The sequence below is a fragment of the Oncorhynchus kisutch genome, linkage group LG27 (assembly GCF_002021735.2).
Source record: "Oncorhynchus kisutch isolate 150728-3 linkage group LG27, Okis_V2, whole genome shotgun sequence".
Taxonomy (NCBI): domain Eukaryota; kingdom Metazoa; phylum Chordata; class Actinopteri; order Salmoniformes; family Salmonidae; genus Oncorhynchus; species Oncorhynchus kisutch.
In genome coordinates this window covers 35275158-35292040 of record NC_034200.2, presented here as the reverse complement: position 1 = coordinate 35292040, position 16883 = coordinate 35275158, and the positions used below count along the sequence as shown (strand labels likewise).

General features: G+C 39.6%; 1 protein-coding gene across 2 annotated transcripts in view; it reads right to left on the bottom strand.

The window, feature by feature from the left end:
- Positions 1–255: 255 nt before the first annotated feature.
- Positions 256–16883, bottom strand: part of LOC109872295 (RNA-binding Raly-like protein) — a 30319-nt gene continuing 13691 nt past the window's right edge. Inside the window, exons 2-8 of one of the 2 annotated variants that reach the window (XM_031806371.1) lie at positions 5459–5537; positions 5026–5073; positions 4695–4903; positions 4035–4148; positions 3797–3933; positions 3349–3386; positions 256–1406 (exon numbers count right to left, since the gene is read on the bottom strand). In XM_031806371.1, coding sequence (XP_031662231.1) covers positions 3354–3386; positions 3797–3933; positions 4035–4148; positions 4695–4903; positions 5026–5073; positions 5459–5537 — 620 coding nt within the window. In that variant the 3' untranslated portion in view covers positions 256–1406; positions 3349–3353. The remainder of the gene's footprint in view (positions 1407–3348; positions 3387–3796; positions 3934–4034; positions 4149–4694; positions 4904–5025; positions 5074–5458; positions 5538–16883) is intronic. The other variant, XM_031806372.1, reaches the window with a different exon arrangement.

Here is a 16883-nt window from a genome sequence, read left to right as displayed (position 1 = left end):
AAGAGAAATTATAGATAAAACATATCAGTGCTCATCAGCCATTGTACATGAACATGGGTTGAGAGAATGCCAAGAGTGTGGAAGGCCGTCATCAAGACATGGGTGGCTACTTTGAAGAATATAAAATATATTTTGATTTGTTTAACACTTTTTTTGGTTACTACATGAGTCCATTTTTGTTATTTCATAGTTTTGATGTCTTCACTATTATTCAACATTGTAGAAAATAGTAAAAAATAAAGAAAAACCCTGGAATGAGTAGGTGTGTCAACTTTTGACTGGTACTGTAGTTTATTAAATAACACACATTTTAGTGCCAATATTAAACAAATGGCAGAATTTTGTGGTCTACCATTTTCAAACAACATCTGAAAACTGCTCCCTGCGAGACTAATTTCTAAAACCTTTTTGTCTTGTCCCCTAACCCATTTCATAGGTGGCCATACAACAGTTTCAACAAATAAATTAAAATGCAAAGTCACAATTCCAACAAAACATTTCTTCTGAATTTTGCCATTCACGTTTTAGACGATAATACCTTGAAACCAGAACTATTAGTCTGAGAACAATGAGTATGTTTACATGCACACTAATAATTCGATATCAAACTGATTTATGACAGTAGACAGATTATACAATAGTCATGTAACCACCTTACTCTGCTTATCTTAATCGGTGTACGGTCAAAATAAAAGTAAGCATATGCCGATTTTAAAAAATTATGTTTTTCTGAGCTTCTTTAGATTTATTAGAACACATAAGCATCTTAAACGGCGTTCCTGTGGTGTATTTGATATGCAAATTTTCTAGCACCAGCCAAGCGAGCCTCCCTATTAAGCACAAGTGAAGTGAGTTGAGGAACTACTGAATGTATGCGCAAGTAGAAGTAGGTTTCAAATATAAACTTTAAATGTCCAAACTCAGAATCAAATGTTCTTACTAGAACATCTATTTTGATTGCCGATTTTCGGTAGCCTGATTTTCACGTGTCCATGTAAACAGGATTATTAGAGAAATCGTTCCTCTTGCAAAGCATGTAAATGTTTTAATTGAACTATTATATTCATCTGACTATCCACAATCACATTATTGTGTGCATGTAAGCCACACTCAATGAGAGCAACTCTTTTTTTCACACCCTGCATGAACTCATTTCTTAGATGACTAGAATAAAATACAGTAGTCTGGTACATGTATTGTATGAAATTAAAGTACAACATTGTAGTACCGCATCAATACGCACACAGTGTTGTGTCTTGATGGGCAAACAAGCACACTGGTCCATGAGTCTTTCTCTCTGAGAGTCTTTTCCTTTTTTCCATTGATCAGGTCATTGATTGGTCATTCAGGTCCTGATGTTGTCTATTGATTCTTCAAACCACCAATGAGGCTTTATTTTTACCTCCCTGCGAACAAGAAGCATAACAACACACAATAAGATGAATTATTTTAATTGTGAACCTTATTGTCATGATCAGTAAAAGCCAAAAACAATATTAATTATTATTGTCATCGTCAACATCCTCATCCTAATCAAGGAGAACCTTAGAATGGGAGTTTCCTCCAATATTATATAAAAAAAATATCTGATCTGCCCCCGAAAATATTAGACAAATCAGGGGTCATTTCAATGAGACCCAGCAGAGGGAAAAGGGGAGGGAGAGAGGTTGTCTTTTTGACATGCTCAACAGACATCAGAGATAACTGCTGAAAAACAGCCATTTTACTGCTATAGACACCAAAAATGACAGGCAATTTAGAAAAACTTGAAATAAAGACAAGTAAAACACAGCAATTTCCTATGGAGCAAATTCCTAGCCTGGTACAAGATCTGTTTTCCTAGCCTGGTACCAGATCTGTTTTCCTAGCCTGGTACCAGATCTGTTTTCCTAGCCTGGTACCAGATCTGTTTTCCTAGCCTGGTACCAGATCTGTTTGTGCTCTTGCAAGACAGACCATAGGAGTTGGCAAGACAACACAAACATATCTGGGGCCAGGCTAATCCCTGCATTCTATGGACTAATCATATTAAGTCAAACGAGTTGTGGCCATTCTTATCCGCAGTGAGCCTGTGTCGGTGAAGGCTTTTGTGGCCAACCAAGCCATAACAAACCTGATTTTAAAAGTCTTGATGGAAGACTATGATTTGCTGATCATTGCTATCAGGTGTCTTATTGCTTGGTAGGGATGGGTTGTTCGTGAACAAACAGATCTCTTTAGTGAACCTCAGGATCCGAATTGCATCTGTCTCCGAGCCGCTCATTTGTCTCTCTGAGTAAAGACTTGCTGAAGTATTTTCACATGTCCCTCCATGCACCCGCAGTGACTTCTGGGAAGATTTTAACCCCAAAATGTCACGTTTTCACCATCATTGTGAAGCCCTAGTTATGTTGTTGTTTTTACAAGTCATTTCTGAGGATGATTATTTTTTACTTCATGTGATTCATTTACATCTGTTTCTCATTTTAAAGTCACACCTGTTACATGAACTGAACTCTCATTTTAATATAGTGAAACTATTCCTTTTTTCTAAAGAAATAGACATCATATTGTAAAAGAAGGTGAGTTGGTTCTACTTTTTTTTGACATTTTTCTGGTGTTTTGTGGTGGAAAACTGAGTGGGTCACGTTAACCATAGATACCATAGATACTGTAGACAGGCAAAAAAATAATAATAACAATGTCTGTTATTATTTTTTTTAGCTTGCATTCAATTGCCCCTCCCTGTTTCACACTAAGCTTCCATTCCCCAGTCAGACAGGGATATATGGCTGAGTTTAAAATGAAATCCTCAACCCTGTAGTAAACATTTTTACTTAACCTCTTGAGATGGAAACATTTTTTATTAAGTTGTGTTTTATTAACATGTGCTCTTTATGACAGAATGGAAACATTTTTATGAAATGTACATGTATTTAAATTTGCACCAAGTTTACTCTTCTCAAAAGGCACTGAATTGGTGGAACGATCCTACTATTGCTTTATGAGGACAACGACTATGATTATCTGTAGGTAAGTTGTAAAAACATTCCCTGGAGATGGTGATTCCTGAGCCACGGCAGGAACAATAGGTTGTCGGGGGAAAAGCCTCATTCTGGTCCACGCTAAAATTTTTGCAATGTTGCATTTTTTTGCTATGAAATGTGCTATTTTTCATGTTGTTTTTTTGTCATCCAAATAGACGGCTCATTTTCGGTGAGCGGAGCCAAAAGATCTGGAATGCACGTCGCTACCGCTTGGCTGGAACAAAAGCCTACACCCACTGGCCCTTACACTGACACTTATAATAAACACTTCTAATTAACACGTTTAAATTTAACCAAACATGTCACCTGAGTAATAACTGACCTCTCTCAATTGTCAATGTCTGATAAGTGATTTTCTATCTGAAAAGAAGAAAACAACACAGTAAGCAGTGATACTGTTTTAACCATTCAGCATTCAGGATTAGACTCACCCATTGTATATTGTTTAACAACACACAGTGGCTTACTCATAATGCTGCTTAGGTATCATCCACATAGGGCTCTGGGCAAAAGTAGTGCACTACATAGGGAATAGGGTGTCATTTGACCCCATTAAGACTTCAGATGTACGATGACAGACTAACCTCTAACTTGACATTTACATTTTTTTTTATGTAGTTCTGTCCTTGAGCTGTTCTTGTCTATTGATGTTCTGTATTCTGTCGTTCTGTATTATGTTTTGTGTGGGCCCCAGGAAGATTAGCTGCTGCTTTTGCAACAGCTAATGGGGATCCTAATAAAATACCTAAAATAACCCTTGGCCTCCTCACCATATCGTTAGTGCCTTCATCGTCAAAGACATCCTCGTTGGCTTCATCTGTCATCTCTCCCGCCTCCAAGTCTCCGGAGAGGTCCGCTGTCTTGGCACGGAGACACTTATACACTCCTCCCTGTTTCCTCTGGGCTGCTGGGGGGAGGGGGGGATGAGAGATAGAGAGAAGATGAGGTCAGGTTAAAGGTTAGTCTGACACTCACACAACAGGACACACACAGTCTGAACACTCTTACCTGCCTCTGTGCGATGCTGTCTCTCAATCCTCTCCAGACGCCCCAGTAGAGAGTCGATCTTGGTCTTGATCTGGGACAGCTCCTGTTTGATGGTTACCAACTGGTCGGTCTTTACTGGGAATATACAAAAATGGAGACAAATTATGTTTCTTGAAAAGAATATGCTTCTTAACTATGACTTCACCAAAACAGTTATGTCAAAGAGTAGGAGACAGACAGAGCAGTGCAGAAGGGGGAGAGGGGAGGACAGAGATAGGGGTGAGAACGGAGGGAGAGGGGAGGACAGAGATAGGGGAGAGAGGTGAGAACGGAGGGAGAGGGGAGGACAGAGATAGGGGAGAGAGGTGAGAACGGAGGGAGAGGGGAGGACAGTGATAGGGGAAAGAGGTGAGAACGGAGGGAGAGGGGAGGACAAAGAAAGGAGAGGAGAGGGGAGGACAGAGGATCCGAAGACAGAGATAGGATAGAGAGAGGGGAGGATAGAGGGAGAAAGAGTAGGACAGAGGGAGGAGAGGATAGAGGGAGAAAGAGTAGGATAGAGAGAGGAGAGGATAGAGGGAGAAAGAGTAGGATAGAGAGAGGGGAGGATAGAGGGAGAAAGAGTAGGACAGAGAGAGGGGAGGATAGAGGCAGGCAGAGTGACTAGAGTATTAGACATACACATAGATCCTGCAGCTGAAGACCCAGAAGTGAGAGATAGAGGCGAGGACGGAGGAAGAGGTCTGGAATAAGAAAAGGAGTCAGAGCAGGTCCTGACCGGCAAGGAAGATTTGATTCGCCGCAGGGACGGGACCACCACACGAGAGCGTTTGGCCGGTATCGGCGATCGGATGGGGGGCTCCACCACGCGTCCATGATAATCAAATAATCTGGGGAGACGAGGAAAGGTGAGAGGGGCAAAAGTTTTAAGAAGTAGTTAAATAGGTAAAGCGGAGTACATTGTTTACCAAAACAAATACTAGAATAGAACAGAGCAGAATGATTTCCATACCTGCTGTAGAAATCCTCTCTGTAATAGTCGTAGTCAAACTCATAGCCACTAAAGACAGAAATAGAGATGTACATACAATAAGCCACTGATACACTACCAAAACAATAAAAGGGATGTTGATCAGTCCCTGGTATGGTTGACACTGATTTTGTCCCTACTCAAGGGCTAGTATTAATGTAAGTGGGTTTTAGTGTAAGTGGTTTTATAAATGTAAGTGGGTTTTTAGTGTAAGTGGTTTATTAATGTAAGTGGTTTTAATGAAAGTGGTCTTCCAAGAAGGAAGTGGGCATAGCTTGTCACTCTCTGGCACAAAAAAAGGGTTTGAGAAACGCTCCTTTAGCCAACTCTATTTATAGAGTAGTACAAAGTGTTTCTATGGTTGTCCTGCTCACAGAATGACAATCTATTTCTATGGTCATGCTATGACTCTGACCTGTAGAGAGAGGAGAGGGGCCTCTTGGAGCCCACCACCTTTGGCCTGTAGGGTCTTGGTTCTCCTGCCATGTTTATGTCTGGAAGACAAGCACAGCAGCTTCAGGATCACTGTCACACAGACCACACATACTTTTTTTAATCCATGGCCAACTAGCAGCTAATAACTTTAACTTCTCACTCTATTCTTAATGTGCACCAGTCCGGTTTTATACCTGGACATAACACCGTTTCAGCAGCTGCGCTTGTTTTAGATGTGTTAAATTGCCTAGATGATAAAAAATCAATTGTGCTGCCCTATTTATAGATCTTTCCATGGTCTTTCACACTGTTAAACACTCATTCAAAGGTTTACTGAAATCAGGCTCATTGGAAGTGGTCAGACAGGACAGACACAATGTGTGATTTTTGATGGTGTCAAGTCTAAGACCTGTAGCTAGCTAGCTAAACAATAAACCATAATCCCAACTCATGACGTTACTACCCTGCATGAATCTGCAGGTAGCTAACCAACCAGGTTCAATGTTAGTTAGTTAACATTAGGCTATATCTAGCAAAGTAAATGGTTCTGAGATACGAATAATATTACTATACTACACAGATCAAACAGCTAGCTGACCTAACAACAGCAGTCAAGCCCCCAAACTAACTGGCTAACGTTGGCTAGCTTGCTAGCTACTTCCAGACACAAATGAGAGAACAGCTCACTGACCATTTTACTCGCCCTATTGAAATGGATGCTTGCATAGTGGATTATTTTGTCATGACATGTAGCTAGCTAGCTAAACAATGAACCATAATCACAATTTATGATGTTTCTACCCTGCATGAATCTGCAGGTAGCTAACCAACTAGATTCAATGTTAGCTAACAAACCAGCAATAACTAGCAAAGCAAATGGCTCTGAGATATGAATAACGAGCTAGCTAACAGTACACTTTAACTTGAAATGAAAAAGACTTTGTCAAAATTTGAAACGTGTAATATCTGAAAATGTAACAAGCTAGACTATCCTTTCTGTATACGTGGAATGGACGCTTCTCCCTGTCATGGATGCCATGGTTGACCTTAGTTTGAAGATGTAATCCGGGGACAGGTGTTTTCTCCATCTCCTTAGCTATCATACTCTAATTCCACTGATTTGAAAACTCGGTCCTCCAGAAAGTGGAGAGCAGCACGTATGCAGTGGCAATATACAGTGGCAAGAAAAAGTATGTGAACCCTTTGGAATTACCTGGATTTCTGCATAAATTGGTCATACAATTGTATCTGATCTTCATCTATGTCACAACAAACACAGACACAGTCTGCTTAAACTAATAACACACAAACAATGTATATGTTTTCATGTCTTCATTGAACACACCGTGTAAACATTCACAGTGCAGGGTGGGTATGTGAACTCTTGGATTTAATAACTGGTAGACCCTCCTTTGGCAGCAATAACCTCAACCAAACTTTTTATGTAGTTGCGGATCAGACCTGCACAACGGTCAGGAGGAATATTGAACCATTCATCTTTACAAAACTGTTTCAGTTCAGCAATATTCTTGGGATGTCTGGTGTGAATCGCTCTTTTGAAGTCATGCCACAGCATCTCAATCTGGTTGAGGCCAGGACTCTGACTGGGCCACTCCAGAAGGTCAGGACTCTGACTGGGCCACTCCAGAAGGACAGGACTCTGACTGTGCCACTCCAGAAGGTCAGGACTCTGACTGGGCCACTCCAGAAGGCGTATTTTTTTTCTGTTGAAGCAATTCTGTTGATTTGTTTCTGTGTTTTGGGTCGTTGTCCTGTTGCATCACCTAACTTCTGTTGAGCTTCAATTGGCGGACAGATAGCCTTACATTCTCCGGCAAAATGTCTTGATGAACTTGGGAATTCATTTTTTCCATCGATGATCCAAGCAAAGCAGCCCCAAACCATGACGCTCTCTCCACAATACTTTACAGTTGGGATGAGGTTTTGATGTTGGTGTGCTTGTGCCTTTTTTATGTTCCTTCCAAACAACTCAACTGTAATCTGTTCACCGAATATTTAGCCAGTAGCGCTGTGGAACACCCAAGTGCTCTTTTGCAAACTTCAGGCGTGCTGTAATGTTTTTTTTGGACAGCAGTGGATTCTTCCATGGTGTCCTCCCATGAACACCATTTTGGTTTAGTGGCCTCGTCAACATAGTTGTTAGCATGTTCCAGAAATTTTGCTGACACTCTGGGATTCTTCTTCACCTCATTGAAAATTCTGTGCTGTGCTCTTGCAGTCATCTTTGCAGGACGGCCACTCCTAGGGAGAGTAGCAACAGTGCTGAACTTTCTCCATTTATATACAATTTGTCTTACCATGGACTGATGAACGTCAAGGCTTTTAGAGATACTTTTGTAACCCTTTCCAGCTCTATGCAAGTCAACAATTAATCTTAGGTCTTCTGAGATCTCTTTTGTTTCGAGCCATGGTTCACATCAAGTAATGCTTCTTGTGAATAACAAACTCCAATTGTAATTTTTTTTTATAGGGCAGGGCAGCTCTATAAAACATCTCCAATCTTATTGATTGGACTCCAGGTTAGCTGACTCCTGACTCCAGTTATCTTTTGGAGAAGTCATTGGCCGAGGACAGGTATTCCCAAACTGGGATACGTGAAAAAAAAATGTGATTCACATTTTCAAACAGTCCGTTTATATTTTCCAACGGGGCTATTCATTTGGGCAAGTTTTTTTTTCTTCTAAAAATATCTGGGGTTTTTGAAGGATTTAATGTTAAAAAAACACAGGATGAACTTATTAAAAAGCAAAAATTTAAAGCGGGCTTCTTTTTTAGAAATAGATCTTGCCTCTCGCGAAACAGCAGCAAGCAGATTGTAGAGTAAACTTCCCTGCCAGTTCTTGACTATGGTGACTCAATTTACTAGAATGCAGCAGCCATTTCTCCTAAACCTTTGGATGCCGTCTACCGTAGCGCCCTTCGCTTTATCACAGGTGACAGTTTTAATACTCCTCACTGCGTCCTCTATCAAAAGGTTGGCTGGTCCTCATTAAAGTCCTGTAGATCTCTTGATTTCTCCCTTTTTGTTTACAAAGCTCTACTACACAAGCTTCCCGACTTACCTAACTTCATTATTGAAGTATAAAGACGTGTTACCAAACCAGTTCACAGGGTTAGTTAACTTCCTCGGGTCTCCGCTGAATTAGGTAAATCCGCATTTAAGTTTGAATGCGCCTCACTGCTGGGACAATTTGCAGAACTCATTACAATTGGGATATTCTGGTGCCTCTCTGGCAGTTCAGGGTGCTGATTGAAGACCTAGCAGCTGAGGAATGTAACTGTTTTGTATCGATTGCCGTTTTGTTGTACATTGGTTGTCGTATTGTTGTGATCAGGGCACCCTTGGGAATGACACCCTGGTCTCAATGGGTTTTCCCTGAATAAATACAGAGTAGTACAACAGATAAGGAAACATCTGCACACACATTGACAGCACTGACTCACACCTCATCCCTGTCCCATTCAGAGTGGCAGGACACTGGTCGGGGAGTGAGATGATATCAGTGTTGAAGCGTCTGTCTGTCGGCTCAATCCTATGAGCCCTGAGGGTCTCTCAAGGTAATAGGACAGACAGGCACAAGCACGCACACACAGAAAACACATACATACAGCTACATCACAGAGACAGCTACAGTAGATCACACAGTGCCTTTCTTACATTCATACTCTGTGAGGGTCTTGATGAACAACTCATCCATTCCATAAAAGACACTCTCCGCTGGACTCCTGCTGAGGTCACTAATGATAGAGTGGCACTCAACAGAGTACGTTCTCCCCTGGAATCCTGCTGAGGTCACTAATGATAAGAGTGGGACTCTAAGTGAACACTGTGCCGTTCATCCAGGGAACACACAGTACTGTGATTGATGTCAGTCATTATACTAATCATATAATTGTGTGCTTTGGGGTTGTGTAAGAGAGTGTGTGCATATGGTGAGAGACAGAGTGTGTGTGTGTGAGAGAGAGAGTACATGTGGTTGTGTTGTGTGTGTGTGTGTGTGCGCAAGACAAGGTACACACACGAATAATGTGTTGCTAAGCAATGACCACGACATAAGAACATGCATATAAATACAATTTGAACTCTGACTTTTTACAATGTTCTATTTTGGCTAAAAGGATATCAAAGGACATCTGAAGTGCCAAAACCATCCCCATTTAGCAGAATGTACAGCATTAGCATTGCTACATCAGCTTGTACTCTCTTCAAACCATTCTTATCCCTGTCCACAGGCCTTGATGGAGGGAACAGCCTGTGTTTTAGAGACCATCAAAGCTGATGCTGAGAGCTCTCACAGTCACTTGGTCTATGCCTCCCTTTTAGGAAACTACAGTATGGTAACTCTATTGGACTAGCTACGTACAATAAAGTATAGTTGCGTGAGTGAACAGCAGATTGTGTTCATGATAGAGTTTTTTGAGAGTTTCGATGTGCCTTGAATTTGAATGTGTAAGAGACCTCTCATGTCGTTGGTAACAGATACCATCAGATAATAACTGTGCTTTTAAAGTCTGGATGTCTGGGAGAGCCAGGTATGAGTTATCTTATCTTTCTTTAAGGGCATGGCTGATATCTATGGTTCAGTATAGGGCTTTATCACGCATGTGACTGGAACAATTGAGCTTTTTTTTGTGTGATCAAGAATGCATGTTTAAACTTTTTTTTTTAAGTACTATTTGATATTCTACAAGTGTATCCATCTGCGCTCCCTACCAGTCTATTCTCCATATGGGGATGAGCAAACTTGTTTTCTACAGACAAACTTGGCACAGAGGTTTGGCACATCATACCTGCCAGAAAGAGCCTCCCCTACACTCTTAGAAAAAAAGGGTTTTTCAACACTCCCCGTACGAGAACACTTTTTGGTTCCAGGTAGAACCATTTGGGGTTCCATGTAGAACCCTTGTGGAAAAGGTTCTACCTGGAACCAACAAGGTTCTCCAATGGGGACCGCGAAGATCAATTTTAGTTTCTAGAAAGCACTTTTTTTCTAAGAGTGTATAGCCCCCCTGATGCTGAGCCAAGACAGGCCGTGATTTAATCCAAGGCGCGTTGTAGAGCATTGCACTAGATAACCAACAATGCGCATTTTACCCGATGTTTGTGGAGATCGCATTCCCAATAAACGCTGTGCATGTCGGCTGAAGTGTAAATCACCTTTAAAGGTCAAATGCTATGCGTTTGTCGATAACATGCCTTGGATTGAATAGATAAAATAACTTTGAATTCAAACTAAGGCTTCTTTTTCCTAGTATCCATACTAAATGAATGCTCCTCTATGGTATAGTGACCTATAGATACCAGGTCAAAAGGCCTCTGGCTTTGCACAATATGACTCTATAGTCAACACTGTAACTGCAATCCCCTTTTTCGCCGATGCACCGTTAAAAGGTCATCTCCGATTGAGCTGACGTATGCATAGTTTACCATGAATGCGGTCTTCGCGAACGCAGGAATATTGCCTTTTAAAGCCGCATTGTCGGCAGCTCTATACAGATTGAATCCCTGCCTCAGCCTGCCCACTACCTTGGCATTTTAAAGCATATTATGGCATTTCAACGCCAAAAAACACTCAACTTCAGAAATATTCCACTCAATAGAACTCTCTATATACTATAACTGCATTTAGGCTTCCAAGGCATTATCTAAGGCATATGATGACATTCCAAAACACTCCTTACATCAGTGTTTCACAAACTAGGGGTCGCGACTCATTATTGCCTGATGATCTTCTGAACTTCCCAACACCTTCCTGATGCATACTTCCTTCAGATGGAAATAGTGTCAGACTGATTTGTAACAGACTGTCATCGCCACAATTTAAAAAAAAGTTAACATTGGCTGTTGATTACATCATTTTCTTTACATGGATATCAAAATGGGATCGCGGGTCAGAAAGTTTTGGCAACCCCTGTCATACGTACATACACAATCCTTGTTATCATCTCATTTGGTATTACTGTTGACTTGCTGTTTGTTGTCTCCACTTCAGTTCTCTTTTGGAATCAACTGCCTGAGGTTTAGTTTAATGATGTAACTTAGTGACTGGGGCATGATGTAACCGAGTGACTGGGGCATGATGTAACTTAGTGACTGGGGCATGATGTAACCGAGTGACTGGGGCATGATGTAACTGAGTGACTGGGGCATGATGTAACTGAGTGACTGGGGCATGATGTAACTGAGTGACTGGGGCATGATGTAACTGAGTGACTGGGGCATGATGTAACTGAGTGACTGGGGCATGATGTAACTGAGTGACTGGGGCATGATGTAACTGAGTGACTGGGGCATGATGTAACTGAGTGACTGGGGCATGATGTAACTGAGTGACTGGGGCATTATGTAACTGAGTGACTGGGGCATGATGTAACTGAGTGACTGGGGCAATACTCTGTCTGTCCACTTAGAGGAGGTCCATCCATTTCATACTAGCCTTTTACGTATTTTTCTGAGGACTTTCTCATGGAGGAAGCAGGGAGCTAATCAATAAGTAATATGGTGAAGGTTTATGAGAGAGAGAGAGAGAAGTCTGGGTTTTAATGTATTCTACTCCTCTTCTTCCACCTGTTGCATCTATCTCATCCTCATACACAACACACACATCTATCTCATCCTCATACACAACACACACACACATCTTTCTCATCCTCTTACACAACACACACATCTATCTCATCCTCATACACAACACACACATCTGTCTCATCCTCATACACAACACACACATCTATCTCATCCTCATACACAACACACACATCTTCATAGTGATTTGCTGTAGGGTTGGTTGGTTGGTAAAAAAAAAAATATATATATATATATATAGAGAGAGAGAGAAGCCGAACGTGAGAAGCACAAATTGTGCAAATTCTACTGTACATAATGTAATACTGTAAATACTGTAATTAATACATATTTACATAGAAACATGAATAACTACTCACATCTTTACATAGAAACATGAATAACTACTCACATCTTTACATAGAAACATGACTAACTACTCACACCTTTACATAGAAACATGACTAACTACTCACACCTTTATATAGACACATGACTAACTACTCACATCTTTACATAGAAACATGACTAACTACTCACATCTTTAAATAGAAACATGACTAACTACTCACATCTTTACATAGAAACATGACTAACTACTCACATCTTTACATAGAAACATGAATAACTACTCACATCTTTACATAGAAACATGACTAACTACTCACACCTTTACATAGAAACATGACTAACTACTCACATCTTTGATTGCGGCGTCTGCCCTTATTATACATTGCCATGACGAACTGGAAACGGTTTCATGCAAGTAGAGATGCTCTATTCTAGTCGGGGTTCCAAAAATGGACTGCCGACAGTACTAGGCAGGACTCACAGTGCCTCCCTGGACTGTACCATGGCACAGCCGATCTGGGGGGGTGGACTACAGCATCACACACTCACACACACATACAGTCTGAGTGGAATAATCAATGGACACATGACAATCAATATACACAATGTAAATGGGGAAAAATGCACCAAATTATTTTGTAATCTTCAGCATACGGCAGAAATTCTACCAAAAATAATTTACTAATTGACTTGTTACAAATGACGGAGTCATCCAAGTTATATTTTGAAAGAGGAAGCAAAGCACTTTAAGCACGTTTTCATTTCAGTCTCCATCTCCACGAATCTAAATGAATTGAAAGGATTTGTTTTCTATGAATAATGTAAAAGGAACAGCTGTACAGAAAGACTCATGTGAAGACGAGGAGGAACTTCCTGGAACTTCCTGATGCAATCCTGGAACTTCCTGATGCAATCCTGGAACTTCCTGATGCAATCCTGGAACTTCCTGATGCAATCCTGGAACTTCCTGATGCAATCCTGGAACTTCCTGATGTAATCCTGGAACTTCCTGATGCAATGAAAGCCTAAAGACGGGGAAAACTGGATGGCCTACCAGCTGAGGTATACCAAACCTTTTGTGATGTACTCAGAGGACCGTTATTAGCATGTATTAACCACTCCTGTACAAATGGTAGATTATCAGATACTCGACAAGAAGTTCTGATTTGATTATTACTGAAGCGGAACCCAAGTGGTAAATATAAAGACCCAGTCCATTTAAACAAAAAATTGGAGGCCCCTTACACTTCAGTGTTGTAATGCAAAATGCATAGCACACAGAATTACAAAGGTATTGTCGTATATTATTCATCCCAATAACACTGCTGTTTTACATGGACGATACATTGGAGATTATATAAGATAAGTACTGGAAACAATAGAACACTATGACAAATCTGGGAAACCAGGCCTTAAGTTCATAGCTGGTTATGAAAAGGCTTTTGATAAAGTATGACTGGAAATGATATATAATATTTACATTTTGGAGAATCTCTTATACAATGGGTTAAAGTTATGTACAGTAAAGGTATGTACAGTAAAGTTATGTACAGTAGGTGTAAAATAGTAAATAATGTCTACTTCTCAGCCCCACTAACCGGTGCCTGTATATAGCCTCTCTACTGTATATAGCATCTCTACTGTATATAGCCTCGCTACTCTTATAGCCTCGCTACTGTATATAGCCTCTCTACTGTATATAGCCTCGCTACTCTTATAGCCTCTACTGTATATAGCCTCTCTACTGTATATAGCCTCGCTACTCTTATAGCCTCGCTACTGTATATAGCCTCTCTACTGTATATAGTCTCTCTACTGTATATAGCCTTGCTACTGTATATAGCCTCTCTACTGTATATAGCCTCGCTACTCTTATAGCCTCTCTACTGTATATAGCCTCGCTACTGTATATAACCTTGCTACTATATACAGCCTCGCTAATGTATATAGCCTTGCTACTGTATATAGCCTCGCTACTGTATATAGCCTTGCTACTCGTATAGCCTCGCTACTGTATATAGCCTCGCTACTGTATATAACCTCGCTACTGTATGTAGCCTCGCTACTCTTATAGCCTTGCTACTGTATATAGCCTCGCTACTGTTATTTTTCACTGTCTTTTTACTCATTTTTATTTCTTTACTTACCTATTGTTCACCTAATACCTTTTAGAAATTCCACTGTTGGTTAGAGCCTGTAAGTAAGCATTTTACTGTAAAGGTCTACACCTGTTGTATTTGGCGCACGTGACAAATAAACTTTGATTTGATTTGAAAGTGTTAAACTGTCGAGGAATATAACAAGGTTGTTCACTATCGTCATATCTATTTATTATGGCTATTGAAATGTTAGCTATTAAAATCAGATAACAATAATATCAAGTGGCTAGAAATCCAGGGCTTAAAAACAAAGGTGATGATTTAATGTTTTCTTTTAAATCCACAATTAGGATCCCTCCACAGCCTCATAGAGGATCTAGATCATTTTAGAATTAGAATCCCTCCACAGCCTCATAGAGGATCTAGATCATTTTAGAATTAGAATCCCTCCACAGCCTCATAGAGGATCTAGATCATTTTAGAATTAGAATCCCTCCACAGCCTCATAGAGGATCTAGATCATTTTAGAATTAGAATCCCTCCACAGCCTCATAGAGGATCTAGATCATTTTAGAATTAGAATCCCTCCACAGCCTCATAGAGGATCTAGATCATTTTAGAATTAGAATCCCTCCACAGCCTCATAGAGGATCTAGATCATTTTAGAATTAGAATCCCTCCACAGCCTCATAGAGGATCTAGATAATTGTTCTAACCTCTCTGGATTTCAGCCAAATAATGATAAATGTACTATATTACGTATTTGATCACAAAAAAATACAACCTTTACATTACCTTATAGTTTACTATTAAAATGATCTGACGGTGAAGTGGACGTACTCTGTGTTAATATCCCACAAAACAAAGAAATGATCTCACTACAATACAATTTAATAGCAAGTTAGCAAAGATAGATAAGATCTTGCATGGAAAGGAAAATACCTGCCTATTTGTGGAAAAATCACCCTGATTTAACTATTTAGTCATATCCCAGTTTACCTATTTGCTTATGGCCTTGCCTACACCTAGCAACTTGTTTTTTAAATTTATATGAGCATTTTTCCATTGTATTTGGAATGGCACGCCAGACTAAATTAAACAGGGCCTATTTATATAATGAATATAAATGTGGAAGGCAGCAATGATTTAGATATTAAAGCATTAAATATCTTTCTAAAGGCTTCAGTCCTACAAAAGTTATTCTTAAATCCAAACCAGATTACAACCTCTTACTTTCGGTTATTTGAAAGTGAAATAATCTCCAAAATATTGCTTTTTTAAGGACAAGCCATAGAAAGTTGGTTGCGATTTCTGTTTAATCCACCAGAAAAGACGGAACAAATATTATGGTCAGACTCAAATATACGAATTGTTAAAAAACACATTATTTTTGAAGATTTTTTTTTAACCAGTATAATCTTTGTAAATAATATCATAAATAGGACTGGTGGAGATATGTCATACATGCAGCTAACAAAAATTTATGGAAATGTCTGCTCTTCTCAAAATTACAACCATCTAATTGCAGCATTACCACAATAATGGAAGAAGCAAGCGGAAAGGGGGAGAAAGTAAGAAACTCTGCATTAAAGACCAAAATTGGTTAAAGAAAATTGTGATAAATAAAAAAGTATACCAGTCTCCCTTAAGGACCAAAGAATTGACAGCTGTACAGATTGCAAAATTGTTTGTTCCAATGACACATGGTTTCTAAACTGATACACAAAAACAATGCCGGATTTAAAACTTAGTTTCTCAATTTAAATTATTTTACAAAATTCTTGCAACAAATAGAATCTTATATATATGGGGGGTACAGATTTTGCTGCGAAGAGACAGAATCATTAGATCATTTGTTTTGGTACTGTCCATATGTAGCTTGTTTTTGGTCGCATGTTCAAGAATGGCTGAAGTACAACATTTACCTGGAGCTAATTCTGCAGATAGTACTACTGGGTGATTTTGAATAGTCATAGTCAATCGATCAATAATTTAATAATACTCATAGTAAAAATGTGTATCTTTAATTTACAATCTATAGAAACTATGTCAATAGAACATTTTAAAAAAAGATTAAAGAGCAAGTCTGTCATCAAGGCAAAGGGTGGCTACTTTGAAGAATCTCAAATATAAAATATATTTTGATATGTTTAACACTTTTTTGGTTACTACATGATTCCATATGTGTTATTTCATAGTTGTGATTTCTTCACTATTATTCTACAATGTAGAAAATTGTTTAAAAAATAAAGAAAAACCCTTGAATGACTGCGACTGTGTGTGTGTGTGTGTGTGTGTGTGTGTGTGTGTGTGTGTGTGTGTGGTTTGGGTAAGTCCCTGCAGCAATGTTCCATCATCTAGTGGAAAGC